This window comes from Tupaia chinensis, unplaced genomic scaffold, assembly GCF_000334495.1.
Source record: "Tupaia chinensis unplaced genomic scaffold, TupChi_1.0 Scaffold000477_1, whole genome shotgun sequence".
Classification (NCBI taxonomy): domain Eukaryota; kingdom Metazoa; phylum Chordata; class Mammalia; order Scandentia; family Tupaiidae; genus Tupaia; species Tupaia belangeri.
The window spans coordinates 1632543-1650831 of NW_006159986.1; the positions used below are offsets into that span (position 1 = coordinate 1632543).

Consider the following 18289-nt stretch of genomic DNA (forward strand, 5'->3'; position numbering starts at 1 on the left):
TTAAAAGAATTATTTAATTATATTCATTGTAATTATTTTATTTTTTTGAAGTTGACTACAGAGAGACAGAGAGAAGGGAAGTGAGAAAGGAAGCTGCCAGGTCCAGGACTCAAACCATGGTCAGCCATGTGGGAATCCCCCTGCCTTAACCATCATGTCACCTGCTGGCCCTGAGAACTATGTATTTTTAAGAAATCATCATGAGGGCAACAAAACAAAATAAATAGACAAGTTAAATAAAAATTTTTTCTGTTCTTACAGGTGGACATTGACATGAACCTAATTTAGTTTTCTTTTTCTTTTTTTTTTTTGGAGAGGTTTTTGCTCTACGGCGCGTGCGCTCGCCAGGCAGACAGAGACATAGAGACAGAAAGTGAGAAATCACCCCCCAGGGGGGATGGTCACGCCACAATCCCTTCTCCTCCATTCCCCTCTCGGGATCTTGGGCATGCACGCACACGCACCCGGCGTGAGTTCCAAGCCACCAGGTCCGGGACGCGAACCGCGGTTGACTACGTGGGAGTCCAGCGACATAGCCATTACGCTAACTGCTGGTTCCCAGTTTTCTTTTTTTAAAAGGCTTCAAAGACGAAAGGCAGCTTAAAGCCTAATTAGAATGAATAAAAAATTTGTTCACTAAACTACTAGTCTCCATTCCATTTTATGTTTTGATGCAGGTTCTTGCACATCTGTTTCTTCTCTTGCTCTTTTCACTGGTCGAGCTGCGCCATTTTCATCATAGTCGTCATCACTATCGAATTTGGTTTTCTTGCCCCGAGTCTGTACTTTTTCTTTAGCAGACCCGGCTGAGCAGCTTTGTTTCCTTTTCCTTTAAATTTGCGACCTTTTGACTTGCATGTGTTTAGGGGATTCTTGCTGAACTTGGGTGATTTTTTTCAATGCCGCTTTTTCTACCTACCTCTCTTCCTAGTACTTCACAAGTGACTGGTTTGGTCCTTAATTGTAGGTTACCATTATTTGCATCTTTGGCTTTTCTTAGAGTTTCTTGGCTTTTTAAAAATTATTTTATTTAAGTTTATTTATTTGTTTATTTTAATTTGACTAGAGAGGGTCAGAGCAAGAGGGAGAAAGAGAGGGGAAGTGAGAAATCAAGCCACCAAGTCCAGGACTTAAACTGCAGTGAGCCATGTGGGAGTCCAGCACCCTTAATCACCATGCCACCTGCTGGCCGTTTGGTTTTTCTTTAAACAGAATTATGCCCTCTTTTGCTCCTTTGATAAAGTCTATCCATTTTATCTCACCATGATTTGAGAAAAGGATATGTGAATCTTGTCTGCAGGTCTGATCATTTAACTCACCCAAAAATTTCAGCAAGCATCCAATCTTTTCTTCTAGAGATTTCATTTTGGCATCTCCTGCTAACTTCTGTTTTTATTCTTGTCTTTGTTTAGCTCTTAATTTTGCTTCCATTTTATGCTGTCTTCTTTCTGTACTTTTTTTTTTGCAAAGTAATCTTCCTTGAAAAGTATTAGCATCTCTGTGCCTTTGTACATCTGACCAGGCGTCTCTACAAACTTCTTTGCAGATGCAGTGTTTACTGTTTTTAAAAAATTATTTTATTTAACTTTATTTACTTGTTTTAATGTGACCAGAGAGGGACACACAGCAAGAGAGTGAGAGAGAAGCAAGCCACCAGGTCCAGGACTTGAATTGTGGTCGGCCATATGGGAGTCCAGTGCCTTAACCACCACGCCATCTGCCTGCCAGCCCCCAGATGCATCAAACACAGCAAATATTGGGGAGTGGCCACACCCCAATCCCTTCTCCTCCTTTCTCCTATCGGGATCTTGGGCACGCACACACACCTGGCTTGAGTTTAAGCCACTGGGTCTGGGACTCGAACCGCGGTTGACCACTTGGGAGTCCAGCGACATAGCCATTACGCTAACTGCTGGTCCCTGTAATCTTTTTTTTTTAAAGAATTATTTATTTTTAATGTTATTAATTCATTCACTCATTCATTTAAAAAAAATTTTGACGAGGGAACCAGCAGTTAGCGTAATGGCTATGTCGCTGGACTCCCATGTAGTCGACCGCGGTTCGTGTCCTGGACCCGGTGGCTTAAAACTCACGCCGGGCGCGTGTGCGTGCGTGCCCAAGATCCCGAGAGGAGAATGGAGGAGAAGGGATTGCGGCGTGACCATCCCCCCTGGGGGGTGATTTCTCGCTTTCTGTCTCTATGTCTCTCTCTGTCTGTCTGGCGAGCGCATGCGCCCTACAGTGAAAATCTCTCCAAAGGAAAAAAAAAAAAAAAAAGAAAGAAAAAAAAATTTGACGAGAGAGAGGGAGGAAGTGAGAGAGCACGCCTCGAGGTCCAGGACTTGAACCATGAACGGCCATGTGGGAGTTAGAGCCCTTAACCAATATGCCACCTGCTAGCCCCTTAACTTGTCGAAAATTTTTTTAAACTTTATTTTATTTATTTTTTTCTTTTTTTGGAGATATTTTTGCTGTAGGGTGTGTGCGCTGCCAGAAAGACAGGGGGAGGGACCAGCAGGTGGGTTAAGGTGCTGGACACTCCCACATGGCCAACCAGGGTTCGAGTCCTGAATCTGGTGGCTTGCTTTCTTACTTCCTCTCTCTCTCACTCTCACCCTCTGTCTCTCTCTCTGGTCAAACTAAAATAAATAGATAGATAGATAGATAGATAAATGACTTAAAAAAAATAATTACTTAAAAAAAAAATCACACTGGGCGTGTGTGTGCGTGTGTGCATGCCTAACACCAAAATCCCTTCTCTTCCTTTCTCCTCTCAGGCCGCAAGCACACCGGGTCCAGGATTCGAACCATGGTCGACTACATGGGAGTCCAGCAACATAGCCATTACGCTAACTGCTGGTCCCTAAACTTTATTTTATCAATTAATTAATTTTAATTTGACCAGAGAAGGACAAAGAGGGCAGGGAGAGAAAGTGAAAAAGCAAGCTGCCAGGTCTGGGACTTGAATCGCCGTCAACCATATGGGAGTTCAGTGCCCTTAACTACCACACCACCTGCTGGCCTTTAATTTGCTGAATTTTATCACCATCTCCAAAGGTACCCAGCCTTCATCCAGTTTTATGTGTTCCTTTAAAAACTTGCTTGGGGACCAGCAGTTAGCGTAATGGCTATGTAGCTGGACTCCCATGTGGTCAGTCGCAGTTCGAGTCCTGGACCCGGTAGCTTAAAATTCATGCCGGGCGCGTGTGCATGCGTGCCCAAGATCCCAAGAGGAGAATGGAGGAGAAGGGATTGTAGTGTGACCATCCCCCGGGAAGTGATTTCTCACTTTCTGTCTCTCTGTATTTGTCTGGCGAGCGCATGTGCCCTATAGCAACTCCTCTCCCAAAAAACAAAAACAAAAAAAAACCTTGTCCCATGGCAAATTGAAGTTTCCAAATACTCAATTTGATGACAGATTTTTTTCTTCTAGAGCAGCCTTTTTTCCCATTATCACCATTTTCAGCCATTGTGGCTGTCTTGAGGACCAGGTCCTGCAGAGGTGCCCCTCAGGCTCACCAACAGCCATGGCAGCATCTCCACTTCCCAGTGATACCTGCTGACCTAGTGTGCTCTGTCAGTGAGTTTTTAATGTCCATGCTTGAAATCTTGCCACCCCACCTAACTGGGTTATTGAAGCCACATTAGGCAAGGCTATAGTTTCTTTTGGCTGGGATTGAAGTACACCAAACAAAAACTTCATTCTCTGTTATGTGAATTTTTTTGTCCTAGTGCAGCTGACTTTCTCCTTTTGCCAAATGTTTTTGTTCCATCTCTGACTCTTGTTAGAGAAATTTCATTTGATCTGAACTATGAGATCAGAAGAATGCTTCTGGAGGAGAGTGTCTGAGATTTTTCCTCTTGGAGACACAACGCTTTTCTCCTTAGGTTGTCTGGAGACAGAGTAGAACTATTGTGATTTTTCAGAGAGCATCCTGAAATATGCTTTACTTATTACTCTGCTTCTTGGTGTTGGGGAAAGGTTTAATAGAATATTAAATAATTGAACATGTATTTAAGAAAGAAGAGATGATTTCTTGTGGTCATCCCAGATTCCTCGTATTCATATGACTGATTCTTGTGAGACACTTGAGACTTTGCTGAGTGAGAGAAGCAGCATATTTTGTTTTGTTAAAGAATTATTTTATGGGACCAGTAATTAGCATAATGGCTATGTCGCTGGACTCTCATGTAGTCAACCGCGGTTCGAGTCCCAGACCCGGTGACTTAAACTGACGCCAGGTGCTTGTGCGTGCGTGCCCAAGATCCCAAGAGGAAAATGGAGGAGAAGGGATTTTGGTGTGACCATCCCCCCTGGGGGGTGATTTCTTGTTTTCTGTCTCTCTGTCTTTCTGGTGAGCTCATGCGCCCTATAGCAAAAAACCTCTCCAAAAAAAAAAAAAAAGAATTATTTTATTTCATTTATTATCATCATTAGTATTTGTTTAATTTGACCAGAGAGAGAGAAAGGAATAGTAGGAAAGTAAGCCTTCAGGTCTGGGAATTGAACCGTGGTCAGCCATATGGGAGTCCAGCGCCCCAGCTACCATGCCACTTGCCAGCCTGAGGCAGTATATATTTTGTTTGTTTGGTTTTGCTACTCACAGGGGTAGGAAGGGAGAAAGAAAGTGAGGAATCACCCACCAGGAGGTATGGCCACTCCACATTCCCTTCTCCTGCATCCTCTTTGGGATTTTGGACAGATAATATACACGTGCCTGGTATGTTTTTCAAGCTACCAGGTTTGGGACCCAAACTGCACTTAGCCACGTGGGATCCAGCTGCCTTAACCTTCACACTATCTCCCCCTCTTAGATCATTTTAAGTGTATGAAAAAGCAACTAAATTAGATCCTCCATTTAATAAATATAAAAGGCAGTAATTGGTGTCTTCATACTAAGGAGGTCTCCTCTTAAAATGTAGGACTATCGGGGCTGGCAGGTTGCAGCACGGCGGTTAAGGATGCTGGTCTCCCACATGGCTGACCGCAGTTCTGGTCCCCAACCTGGCAGCTTGCTTCCTCATTTTCCCTCTCTCTCTTACTCTGTCCCTCTCTGGTCAACTTTAAATAAATAAATAAATAGAGTTAAATAAAATACTTTAAAAAAGAAATGTAGGACTGGGGCCAGCGGGTGGTGTAGTGGTTAAGGCATTGGAATTCCCACATGCTGACTGTGGTTCAAGTCCAGGACCTGGTGGCTTGCTTTCTCTCTCTCTTTCTCTGGCAAAACTCATGTGAAATTATAATAAAGAAAATAAAATAATCCTTTAAAAAATGTAGGACTATTTTGAGTAAAACATTAGGATATTGAATAGAAAACAAATTTTTTTTTTATATATAATCTTTCCAGAGTGCACTTATACCAGCTGAAGAGAGAGAGAGGAGTGGGAAGTGAGAAAGCACCCCTTGTTTTCTCACTTTCTCTCTCTCTCTCTCTTGCTCTCTCATTCTTTCTCTCTCTCTGGTCAAATTAAATGAATCAATGAATAAATAAAGTTAGATAATTCTTTTAAAAAAAAGCAGTTGGCGTAATGGCTATGTCACAGGACTCCCATGTAGTCGACCGCGGTTCCAGTCCTGGACCCGGTGGCTTAAACTCACGCCGGGCACGTGTACGTGTGTGCCCAAGATCCCAAGAGGAGAATGGAGGAGAAGGGATTGCAGTGTGACAATTCCCTCTGGGGCGTGATTGAGAAAACAAGCCACCAGGTTTGAGACTCAAACTGTGGTTGGCCATGTGGGAGTGTATATACGCATGCATTCCCACTTTGGGGCTTTTATATCCTCACCTGGGAATGATAATACTATAGAGCATCATTGTGTAATAAATGTCACTGATAAGAGTGTGTCGTGCATATAGTCCTTATGGAACGAGAAGAGAGCACTGCCAGAAGTCAACACTAAAGTCAGTCACTGGATCAAAGTGTTATTTCTTTGATGAGTCTGTTTTGAAATTGAAGTTTGAGTTGAGTCTATTTTAAGAAAGCATCTTTAACTGTGTAATGTATTAGTGCTCTTTTCCAGTAGGCTGCTTTAAAAGGTTTGCCTTAATAGAGGAGTACTGCTCTGCTTAAATAAGTGGAGCTCACCATTGCACATAGGTTGTTCCTTTAGATCATTACTTACCTTGCAGCTTACAGGTTGGATCACCTGTGGTTATGAGCGGCTTAGGGACAGATCTGAATCGTTTCCAGGCTTTTCTAGGGGACCATTTCAGCCATGGCACTAACAAATGGCTGCCAGAACTAGAAACCCAGAAAAGACAGAAACTAAGGTGGCTAGAATTAGTTGAAACTGTTTCTGAATAAACTGTTATTTTTCTTTTTCCTAGTCTTCTCTGCTAGCTTTCTTTGATAACACTGTAGAGACTTTGAAGTAGATTGGTCATAGTAAATCCAGGGAATTCAAAGAGGAGAAAGTTTTTTTCCATTTCTTTTATTTTAAATTTACCCTCCTAGTGTTAGATGTTCTATTATGAGGATTTATTGTTTTGATCAATTTTTAAAGCTAGTGCGTTAGATCCTTGACCAAGAAAGACAGCACATAGCTTTGAAACCAGAAATGAGAAGTTACTTCCCTTGGAGGGGAGATAGCTGCTTGTTTCTTGAAGTGAGTTCAAATACTATTCCTCATGGGAACCACCTAGCCAAAGTTCTATCCAGTTCTTTGTGGTTTAAGTAAATAGCTCAGTTGGGTAGGCAGGTGATAGCACTGGCAAGAGTTGAAATTTTCTTTTCTTTTTTTTAAAAAAAAGATTTATTTATTTAATTCCATTCTTTGTTGTTCTTATTATTTTTAATTTTGGCCAAAAATAGAAAGGGAAGGCGAGAAAGCAAGTGGCCTGGTCCGGGACTCGAACTATGGTCAGCCATGTAGGAATCCATCGCCTTTATCTACCATACCACCTGCTGGCCCCTAGAGTTGGGATTTTTGAGGGCTTTTACAATCAGGTTTTTTTTTTTTTTAATTTGTTAGTATTTTATTGATGATTTTTACATCTAAATTCACAAGGGATATTGGTCTGTATTTCTGTTTTGTATTGCTTTTTTCTGATTTCAGTATCAGAGTGATGCTGAACTCATAAAGTGAGCTGAGAAGCGTTCCCTTGAAGCGTTCCCTTCACTTCCATTTTCTGAAAGAGATTGTGAGACCTGCTTTTTTTATTATTATTATTATTATTTTATTTATTTATTTATTTTGGAGAGGTTTTTGCTATAGAGCACATGCACTCGTCAGAAAGACAGAGAGAGACAGAGAGATAGAAAGTGAGAAATCACACCCCAGGGGGGAATGACCACACTGTAATCCCTTCTCCTCCATTCTCCTCTCAGGATCTTGGGCACGCATGCACATGCGCCCGACGTGAGTTTAAGCCACTGGATCCGGGACTCGAACTGCAGTCGGCTACATGAGAGTTCAGTGACATAGCCATTATGCTAACTGCTGGTCGCTGGGCAGTGTTTTCACTGAAGTTTTATGAAAAATTTGTGTTCAATTAATAATTAGAGAAAATCATTCAGCATACAATTGAAAATGTGGTTTGGAGTTCACTTTTGAGAGTACAATTTGAGCAATGTATTGATTCAGGGACTCAAATTGTGGGCGGCCATATGGGAGTGTCCAGCACCTTAACCACCATGCCACCTGCTGGTCCCTAAGACCTGCTGTTTTTACTTCTTCCTATATTTGGTGGAATTTTCCAGTAAACTCGACTGTAATACATTAGGATAAATGAGCTCCCTACTTTTGTCTTACTGTACTCTGTGCAATGAGGATTACTTACAGACTGTAATATAGGGATAACTATGTAGTAATAGGTTTTGAATGGTATTTTTTTAATCTTTTAAAAAATAATTATTTTATTTATTATTATTATTTAATTTGACCAGAAAGAGACAGAGAAAGCGAGAAAAGGAAAGTGTGAAAGCAAGCTGTGAAGTCCAGGACTTGAACCACAGTCAGCCATGTGGGAGTCCAGCACTTTAACCACTTTGCCACCTACCAGAATGTTATGTATTTTATGACCTGATAAGTGGCTGCCTTGTACTCCAATCAGATTCTGGGGATATGACCATACCAGATGTCAGTAAACTATGGATTTTTTTTTTTTTTTGAGAGGTTTTTGCTATAGGGCGCATGCCCTTGCCAGACAGACAGAGAGACAGAAAGTGAGAAATCACCCCCCAGGGGGGATGGCCACACCACAGTCCCTTCTTTTCCATTCTCCTCTCGGGATCTTGGGCATGCACGCACACGTGCCCTGGCATGAGTTTTAAGCCACCGGGTCTGAGACTCAAACCACGGTCGACTACATGGGAGTCCAGTGACATAGCCATTATGCTAACTGCTGGTCCCACTATGGATATTTTAGTCAGAGCTTGTCTTTAGCCTATTTTTTTATGGCCCACAAACAATTTTTTTCTCACCTTTTTAAAAAATTTCACATTTTTTTCACATTTTTTCACATTTATAAAAATTAAGAGAATGAAAAGATAGACCACATACTGGGAGAAAATATTTTGCAGAAGACATATCTGATAAAGGAGCATCATCTAAAATATACAGAGAGCTCTTGAGATTCAATTAAAAAAAAAAAAAGCTTGATTCAAAAAGTAGGTAAAAGACCTAAACAGATACCTCATTAGAGAAGATATATAGGACCTGCCAGTGGTGTGGTTAAGACAGCTAGGTAACTGACAAGTCCCAGACCTGGTGGCTTGAAAACACCGGGCACATGTGTATACATGCCCAGAATCTCAAAAGGAAAACTAGAGAAGGGATTGCAGTGTGACCATCCCTATTTGCTTTCCTCTCTTCCTCTCTGTCTTCTTGCACGTACCCTCTAGCAAACTAAAAAACAAAAGGAGATGATGATATATGGATTATTCAAGTATATGGAAAAGTGTTCAACATCACAGGCCATTAGAAAATCACAAATTAAAATAAGATAGCACTACACATAACCTGTTAGAATGACCAGAATCCAAAATATCGATACCATTAGATGCTGGCAAGGATGTGGTGCAACAGAAACTCTCATTCATTGCTAGTGGCAATTCAGGATGGGGTAGCCACTTTAGAAGTTTGGCAGTTTCTTACAGAACTACACTAACTCTTACCGCGTGGTCTAGCAGTCACCTTCGTGTTTATACAAATGGAGTTGGTAGGTAGCATGGTAGTTAAGGCACTGGACACCCACATGGCCGATCACGGTTCGAGTCAGGGACCTGGCAACTTGCTTTCTCACTTTCCCTTTCTCTTGTCTTAGTAACAAATAAAATTAAATAACTCTTAAAAAAAAATTTCAGTCCATGCAAAAACCTTCCCTAAGGTGTTTATAGCAGCTTTATTCATAATTCTAAAATTTCGTTATTCCAAAATTTAGAAGCAACCATGATGTTCTTCAGTAGGTGAAGGGATAAACAATCTATAGAATAATATATCCAGACAATGGAATATTATTTATTGTTAAATGAGCTATCAAGCCATAAAAAGACGTGGAAGAAACTTAAATGCATACTAGTAGGTGAAAGACGCCAATCTGAACATGCTATGTGGCGTATGATTGCAAAAACTATAAAGACAGTGAAATGATCAGTGGTTGGCTAGGGTCGGGGCAGGGAGAAAGGGGTGAATAGGCAGAACACAGAGGACATTTAGAGTAGTAAAATTATTCTGTATGATAGTACAATGCTTATATTGCCATTATGTTTGTCCAAGTCCATAGACTGTACATTATCAGGAGTGAACCCTAATATAAAGTGTGGACTTTGGGCGGTAATGAGGTGACTGTAGGGTTGTCATAAATGTACCACTGCAGTGCAGGATGCTGTGCATTTGTGAGGATAGAGGGTGTGGGAATTCTCTATACTTTGTGCTCAGTTTTGCTCTCAACCTAAAACTGCTCTAAAAAATTTAGTTTATTATTTGGAGCCAGCAGATGGTGTAGTAGTAATGCTGCTGGACTCCCACTTTGGCTGACTGTGGTTCGAGTCCCAGATCCAGTGGCTTCAAACTCATACTGGATGCATGTGCATGTATGCCCAAGATCCTGAGAGAATGGAGGAGAAGGGATTGTGGTGCAGCCATCCCCCTGGGGGGGGGTAGTTTCTCACTTTCTGTCTGTCTTTCTCTGTCTCTTTAGCAAGTATGCACGCCCTATAACAAAAATTTCCCCCTAAAAGTTTATTAATTAAAAAAAAGGTTGTCGAAACTGAGTACTGTGGAACAAAGAGCATACATTGCCTACAAAGCCTATTTTGTGGCTCTCTTTAGAAAAAGCTAACAAAGCCCTGGACTTTATCACAGAGAAACTAGGAGATGAGCTACTTAGTCTCACTGATAGCATGCTCAGTCTAGTTCTCCATCGTATGGTTTGCTAATAGTTATTGTCCTTATAAATTTCTGTTTTGTTTACAGGTATATGAGTGACCTAAAGCTGCAAATAAAGACGGAGAGAGAGCAGTGCCAACTGGGAACAGGGCAAGGATGCCAATTCCTCCTCCCCCTCCACCCCCACCCGGTCCTCCTCCACCTCCCACTTTCAATCAGGTAGGTAGTCCTTCCACTAGGCTATCTTTTTTTAAGTAATTATTTTATTTAACTTTTATTTGTCTGTTTATTTATTTAAATTTGACCAGAGAGGGACAGAGTGACATGACAGAGAGAGAGAGAGAGAAATCAAGCTGCCAGGTCTGGGACTCGAACTGCAGTTGTCCATGTGGGAGTCCAGTGCCCTTAACCACCACGCCACCTGCCAACCCCATCCACCAGGCTTAGAATCTTTGAGCAAATAAAAGCGATGGCCTCACATGCTGTTTTTAACCTCCTTTGGTTAAAAATTCTCGATGTTTCTACCCATAGCATTCTTATTCCGAGTTGTTCTTTAATTGTTTTTAACATCCGCAGTCTTTAGTCTTAGTATTAATGGATACATAGGGCTTTCTTGTATAAGACATAGTATACTCAGGGACATGTGGAATAGGAAGATGGAAAATAAACAAGTCTATCCTCGTCAACCAGTTCTGATTCCTGAGAGGTCTTCTTAGGACCATAATGGCATGTCTTATTTCCTTGTCCTGGTTTGTTATAAATGGTGATTTGGATGGGGGCATTGGAGTAGGAGCTAGTGTTTTCCCCTGAAATATTTGCTCTCTGATGGTCAGTGTGTCATTTTTCTAATGTCCTTGAGAAAAGGGATGGGGATTCCTTTTGGTTGTATCTTGCTACCATTCCATCTCCTCCTTTTCTACTCCTTATCAGTTCATTTTAGACCAAGTTTATCAAGTCTAAAACTTTGTCAAGGAAGAAAGAAAGCTATGGAATGCATTGGTAAGAAGACTGAAAGTATAATAATGAGAGAAAATAAAAGCAATGTGGTTTCTGAACCAAAGAGGCAGCCACTTTAACCATACCTGGGTTGTGACACCTGGTATCATATGAGAAAGAAGGAACCTGTGTGCCTTCTGATTTTTGTTAAATTTAGAAGTAAAAGTGACTTTAAGGAAGAACAGCCTGGAACAGGGTGTGGGGGTCTATGTGCCCATGTGTGCATTAGTTGTTTAACAGATGAGACATCTAAGGCAATGTATAAACTCCTTTTTAGATGAAGTTTTGTGTGGAAACTCAATAAGCGAAATACATGAAAGTATAGCTGCTCTGGTTATAGTACTCCTTTGGAAGAGGAGTCAAAAAAGGCTTCTGGGGGAAGTGATACTTAAATGAGTCTTAAACAATGAGTAGAGTAGCCAGGAAGAGAAGAGAACATTTGAAGTCAAGGAAGCAGAATGTAAAAGGATGCTGAGTTGTGAGAAAGTGTACAGAGGTTTTGCTTGAGGGGGTATAGTGGGAGATGAAAATGGAGATGTAGGCTGGGGGTTTTGATTTTTCTTCTGAGATGATGGAGAGGTATGTCCAGTAGCAGGAATAATAACCTGTTTTGGTTTGTATTAGAAGGGTCATATTTAATAGTATGGACAGTGTATTAGGGGCTTGGGGTCAAGACTGGAGACGAAAGACTGTTGCCATTGAAAATTGAGGGTCTGGGGCCATCAGGTGGCATGGTGGTTGAGGTGCTGGCTTCCCACATGGCCGACCACAGTTCAAATCCTGGACCTGGCGTCTTGCTTTCTCATTCTCCTTTCGCCCTCTCTGTCTGTCACTCTCAGGTCAAATTGAAAATAAATAAATTAAATAAAATAATATTTTTTTTTCTTTAGAGAGAGATTTTTGCTAGGTGTGCACTCATTGGAGAGACAGAGAGACAGAAAGTGAGAAATCACTCCCCGGGGATGGCCATGCCACAGTCCCTTCTCCTCCCTTCTCCTCTCAGGATCTTGGGCATGCATGCACATGTGCTCAGTGTGGATTTTAAGCCACTGGGTCTGGGACTTGAACTGCATTTGACTACGTGGGAGTCTAGCAATGTAACAATTATGCCATCTGCTGGTCCAAAAATAATTCTTGAAAAAAAATTATTATCATTATTATTTTTTTTTTATTTGACTGGGGTGGAGGAGTGGGAAAGAAAGCCACCAGGTCCAGGACTTGGATCATGTTTGACCATGTGGGAGTCCAGCACCCAAACCATGCCACCTGCAACCCAAAATAAAATGATTCTTAAAAAAAAAAGGAAAATTGAGGGTTTAGAGATAAGAGTTACTCAAAGAGTTTAGTGACAGATGGGAGAGTGAAGAAGAGGAAGGTGGTTTGGGGGCTTGGTTGAATGATGTCCTATTTATGAAGAGAAATAGGTTTATGGATGTAAATACAAGTTCAGTTTGGCCATGTTTAATCATTTCTTTTTTTAAAAATTTTATTCATTATCATTATTTTATTTTATTTATTTTTTTGAAGTTGACCAGAGAGAGAGAGAAGGAAAGTGAGAAAGCAAACTGTCAGGTCCACTACTCGAACCATGGTCAGCCATGTGGAAGTCCGACTGCCTTAACCACCATGCCACCTGATGGCCCAATGTTTATTAATTTCTAATAATTAAGTACCTGTTAATTTTTCTTTTATTTTTGTTATTATGCTTAGAAAGTCCTTCCCTTATTTTTTTCATATAGTACTTCTGTGGATTTTGTTTTGTTTTTTGATAGAAGGCCCATGAGGGAGAGGGGGGGAGCACCAGAGGGAAAGGGAGGAAGCACCCCTCCTGTGGGGCATAGTCATGTTAGAATCACTTCTGCATTTTTCCATTCTTTTGGATATATTTTTGAAGTCACTGTCGTCAGGATTTGAACCACCAGCCATGTGGAATCCTTTAACCCCTAGGCCATGGGGCCAGCTGTTAAAATAATTTTGAATGGCTTCCAAAATATCCCACTACAGTAGGCACAGGTGCATGCATGTCCAAAATCCCAAGAGGAAAATAGAGAAGAGGGGATGGGACATAGCCATTCCCCACCCCCCCCGGGGGGGGTGACTTCCCATTTTTCCTCTCTCTTTCTTCCCGTCTGTCTGGCTCTCTCTGGTGAGTGTACATGTCAATAGTAAAAACTTAAAAACAAAAAAATTCCACTGGGTAGTTAGTTTAAAAAGCTCTATGCTTTTTTTTCCCTTTCTTTCTTTCTTTTAAACTGGGACTGGACAGTGGTGTAGTGGTGGAGCATGAAGCTCTGCAAGGCTAATTCACATGGGACTGTTCTGCGTTCATGCCTGGAGACCTCCCAGAGTATACTGGGCATGTGTGTATCCATGATCCAGGGTTGGCTGAAGCTGGAGGTTGGATCCCTGTGTTGAGGCACTATTAAAGGTGCTGTCTATTTGTTTCTCTTTCAGAAGAAATAAACTTTAAAAAAAATAAAGTTTTAGTGTTTGGGTTTGGATTCTGTTCCATACTTTATTTATTTATTTTTTGAGAGGTTTTTGCTATAGGGCACATATGCTCGCCAGAAAGAGAGAGACAGAGAGACAGAAAGTGAGGATTCACCTTCCCAGTGGGAATGGCCACTCCACAATTCCTTCTTCTCCATTCTCCTCTTAGGATCTTGGGCATGCATGCACATGCGCCTGGCATGAGTTTAAGCCACTGGGTCCAGAACTCGAACCATGGTCCATTACATGGGAGTCCAGCGACATAGCCATTATGCCAACTGCTGGTCCCCTGGTCCATGTTTTCCAAAAGGGGATAATGATAATTCTCCTTTCTCATAGGAATATTTCAAGATTTAAATGAGATAATGCAAGTAATGTGCTTAGCACAATGCCTGATGCATAGTAGGGTCTCAATAAATGTTTTCCTTGATGACAGTGTCTTAACACAAAACCTAGCAATATATACTCAGTAAATATTAGTACAGGCCCACCATCATAAGCCTCTGAGAAGGAAAGAGACCTATACCCTGCACAGAAGGTAGAACAGGAGGAACAAGACTGAGAAGAATGATAATGCACATTGACATTGCTATTTGGCACATAACAATATATGTGATTAGGTTAGACGGGCATCTCATGGAATGCATTTGGCTTAAGTCATTTATATCGAGCTTGTGATGAAGGGAAGTTTTTAGAGTGAACTAACATTTCCCTTTTTCTCCAGGCAAACACAGAGCAGCCCAAGCTGAGTAGAGATGAGCAGCGGGGTCGAGGTGCCCTCTTACAGGATATCTGCAAAGGGACCAAGCTGAAGAAGGTGACCAACATTAATGATCGGAGTGCTCCCATCCTTGAGAGTAAGTCTGAGCTTCAGTTCCTGGTGAACCACCAAGATCTCAGGATCCACCTGTAGATGTGGCTGGACTTATTGTTGGGTCTTGAGTGGGAGAACTTTGTCATGGGATGTCCTTTGGCTCTTTCTCCATCTGTCCATTTGAATATCTTAGAAATTTCTCCTTTATCCTTGGTAAATATTTTCAAGGTTAAGACTCCCATCTCATGTTGGAACTAATGCTCCCAAAAGCACACCCCTTGGCACTGTTTGAGAAGAGCAGCATATTCCTAGAAACCTCTTGGCTGAAGCCTAGGAGGGTTTTATTATTGCTGTAAGTATGCATTCATCTAGGCCTGTGAAGAGTTTGTTCATACCTGAGCCATTATCCTCCTTACAAAGAGACCCCAGAGAACTCTGTTGAACATTTCTTTTTCTTTTCTTTTCTTTTTTTTTTTTGAAAGATTTTTGCTGTAGGGTGCATGTGCTTGCTGAAGAGGTAGAGACAGAGACACAGTGAGAAATCCCCCCCCCCAGGTGGGATGGCCATGCTGCAGTCCCTTCTCCCCCATTCTTCTCTCAGGATGTTTTGGCATGCATGCACACATACCTAACGTGAGTTTTAAGCTACTGAATCCAGGACTCAAATCACAGCCATGTGGTGTCCAGTGCCTTAACCACTACACTACCTACTGGCCCCAAACATTTCTTTACTGTAGTTACTTCTTTGCCCTTAATAAGTAAGGGAAAGTTGGCTTTTTGTTCTCTTCTTTTTCATCACAGTAAATATTGTGCACCTCACATGGTGTAAGACCTAGGTGCAGATAGGCCTTGAGTTTTTTAAGGGAAAGGCAAAAATAAGATTGGTTTGTTTGCAAATTACAGCCCAGATAGAGGAGTAGTTTCTTCTTTAGATTGGCTTGGTCATTAACCCAGAGCATGTGAAATGAAACACTGATGTTCTATTTTCCAGAGCCCAAAGGAAGCAGTGCTGGTTATAGCCCTGGAGCAGCTGCCCTGCAGCCCAAGGGAGGTCTATTCCAAGGAGGAGTGCCGAAGCTTCGACCTGTGGGAGCCAAGGATGTCTCAGGTATCTGATAAATACTTTCTTGGGTTATTTTCAAGTGCATTAATTTCTGATTTGTCCCAAGTGTGCTATCTCAGGTTGAGTAGTGTGGTAGAGATGGGAGGAAGGAGAAGTGGGAGCAGGGGAGGGGTTAGAGAGTGGGATAAAGCAAAAGCTGAGAGATTAAATAAAAATGTATTCAACTTGAATAAATAAAATGTGATATATTTATGTATATACACACGTATGTATATACACACATACACATACATGTAAGAGAATACTATTTAGTCTTGGGACCAGCAGGTGGCATAGTGGTTAAGGTGCTGGACATTTCCACATGGCCAACCACGGTTTGAATCCTGAATGTGGTGACTTGCTTTCTCACTTCCTCTCTCTCTCTTTCTCTCTTTCTGTTTCTGTCTCTGGTCAAAAAATAAATGAATGAATAAATACAATTAAATAAATCTTAAAAAAGAATATTCAGTCTTTTTAAATTAATTAATTAATTAATAATTATTATTATTAGTAGTAGTAGTATTCAATTTGAGCAGAGAGAGACAAAGACGGAGAAGGGAGAGTGAGAAAGCAAGCTGCCAGGTCCAGGACTTGAACTGTGGTTGGTCATGTGAGAGTCCAGCAACTTTACCACCACACCTCCTGCCAGCCCCAAGAATATTCCGTCTTAAAAAAGAAATTCTGTTATTTGCAACAACAGGAATGAAACTAGAGGACAGGCATTAATGTCAAGTGAGATAAGTCAGCACAAAAAGATAATTACTGTGGGGCCAGCAGGTGGCATGGTGGTTAGAGGTGGTAGATTCCCTCATGGCCAACCTTGGTTTGAGTCCTGAGTGGCTTGCTTTCTCACTTTCCCTTTCTCTCTGTCTCTGTCTCTCTCTCTGGTCAAATTAATAATAATGATAAGTGAAATTAAATAACTATTTAAAAGAAAAAAAGATAATTGCTGCATATGATCCTCACTTATATATGGGACCTATTGATAAAACAGTTGAATTCACAGAACTAGAAAGTAGAATGGTGGTTACCAGAGCAGTAGAGCTGAGTAGAGCTGAGTAATGGGGTCAAAGTGTAATAGGGAACGGGGCGTTGTTGGTCAAAGGTACAAAGTTAGAAGAAAAATGTTTTAGCGATCTGTCGTAGTTAATAATAGTGTATTGTGTGTTTCAAAATTGCTAAAATGTTCTCACCATAAAAAAAAGTATGTGAAAGATATGTTAATTAGCTTACTTGACTTATTCACAGTATGTGTGTGCTTATGTATGTATGTGTGTGTGTGTGTGTGTATATCCATAATGTCACATTGTATCACATAAATATACACAATGTTTGTCGATTGAAAGTTAAATTTAAAAAATATGTTCAGGCCAGCTTGTGGTGTGGTGGTTAAGGTGGCTGGATTCCACATGGCCAGCTATGTGGTTTGAGTCCTGAGCCTGGCACCAGAAACGTGTGTGTGTGTGTGTGTGTGTGTGTGTGTGTAAAATCCTGAAAGGGAGAAATGGAAGAGAAGGGATTGTGGTGTGACCATTCCCCATAAGGGGTGCTTTCTCACTTTCCCCTTCTCTCTACCTTCCCACCCCTGTGAACACAGGTGCCCTCTGGCAAAATGTATTCAACTTAGTATCAGCAATATTTGATAATGGGTCCTGAGCCTGAAACCAGATTAAAACCTAAAACTATGCAAGTCGTACAAAGAAGGCTGGGTGAATTGACATACTGATGGATATTTATCTAGCTCTGTTGACCAGCTCTTGTCTGATGTATTTGTAGAGAACCTAGCTGGTAAGCCAGCCCTGCAGGTCCCCAGTTCTCGAGCCGCTGCCCCAAGGCCTCCAGTGTCTACAGCCGGTGGGCGTCCTCAAGATGATACAGACAGCAGCCGAGCCCCAGAACTGCCCCGGATGCAGAGACCCTCTTTACCAGACCTCTCTCGGCCTAATACCACCAGCAGTACGGGCATGAAGCACAGTTCCTCTGCCCCTCCGCCACCTCCCCCAGGGCGGCGTGCCAACGCACCCCCCACGCCTCTGCCTATGCACAGCAACAAAGCCCCAGCCTACAACAGAGAGAAACCCTTGCCGCCAACACCTGGACAGAGGCTTCACCCTGGTCGAGAGGGACCTCCTGCTCCTCCCCCAGTCAAACCACCTCCTTCCCCTGTGAATATCAGAACAGGACCAAGTGGCCAGTCTCTGGCTCCTCCTCCTCCGCCTTACCGCCAGCCTCCTGGAGTCCCCAATGGACCCTCCAGTCCCACTAATGAGTCAGCCCCTGAGCTGCCACAGAGACATAATTCTTTGCATAGGAAGACACCAGGGCCTGTGAGAGGCCTAGCACCTCCTCCACCGACTTCAGCCTCCACCTCTTTACTCAGTAATAGGCCACCTCCCCCAGCCCGAGATCCTCCCAGTCGGGGAGCAGGTAAGTGCTTCGAGGTGATTGCATCTTCTCTCTTCACTCCTTCCCCTAAAGCATCACATCAGTGATGAATTATTACTCACTCAGCTGATTTATTGGGTAACTTTTTAATGTGTCAGACCTTGTTGTA

The 18289-nt window shown here is 42.0% G+C and overlaps 1 protein-coding gene across 4 annotated transcripts in view; it reads left to right on the plus strand.

Annotated features, from left to right (window-relative positions):
- The window catches only part of WIPF2 (WAS/WASL interacting protein family member 2), a 63384-nt gene that overhangs the window by 32549 nt on the left and 12546 nt on the right, over positions 1–18289 (plus strand). For all 4 annotated transcript variants that reach the window (XM_006155931.3, XM_006155929.3, XM_006155932.3 and 1 more), the window contains 4 exons: positions 10421–10552; positions 14544–14676; positions 15625–15741; positions 17512–18162. In XM_006155931.3, coding sequence (XP_006155993.1) covers positions 10490–10552; positions 14544–14676; positions 15625–15741; positions 17512–18162 — 964 coding nt within the window. In that variant the 5' untranslated portion in view covers positions 10421–10489. The remainder of the gene's footprint in view (positions 1–10420; positions 10553–14543; positions 14677–15624; positions 15742–17511; positions 18163–18289) is intronic.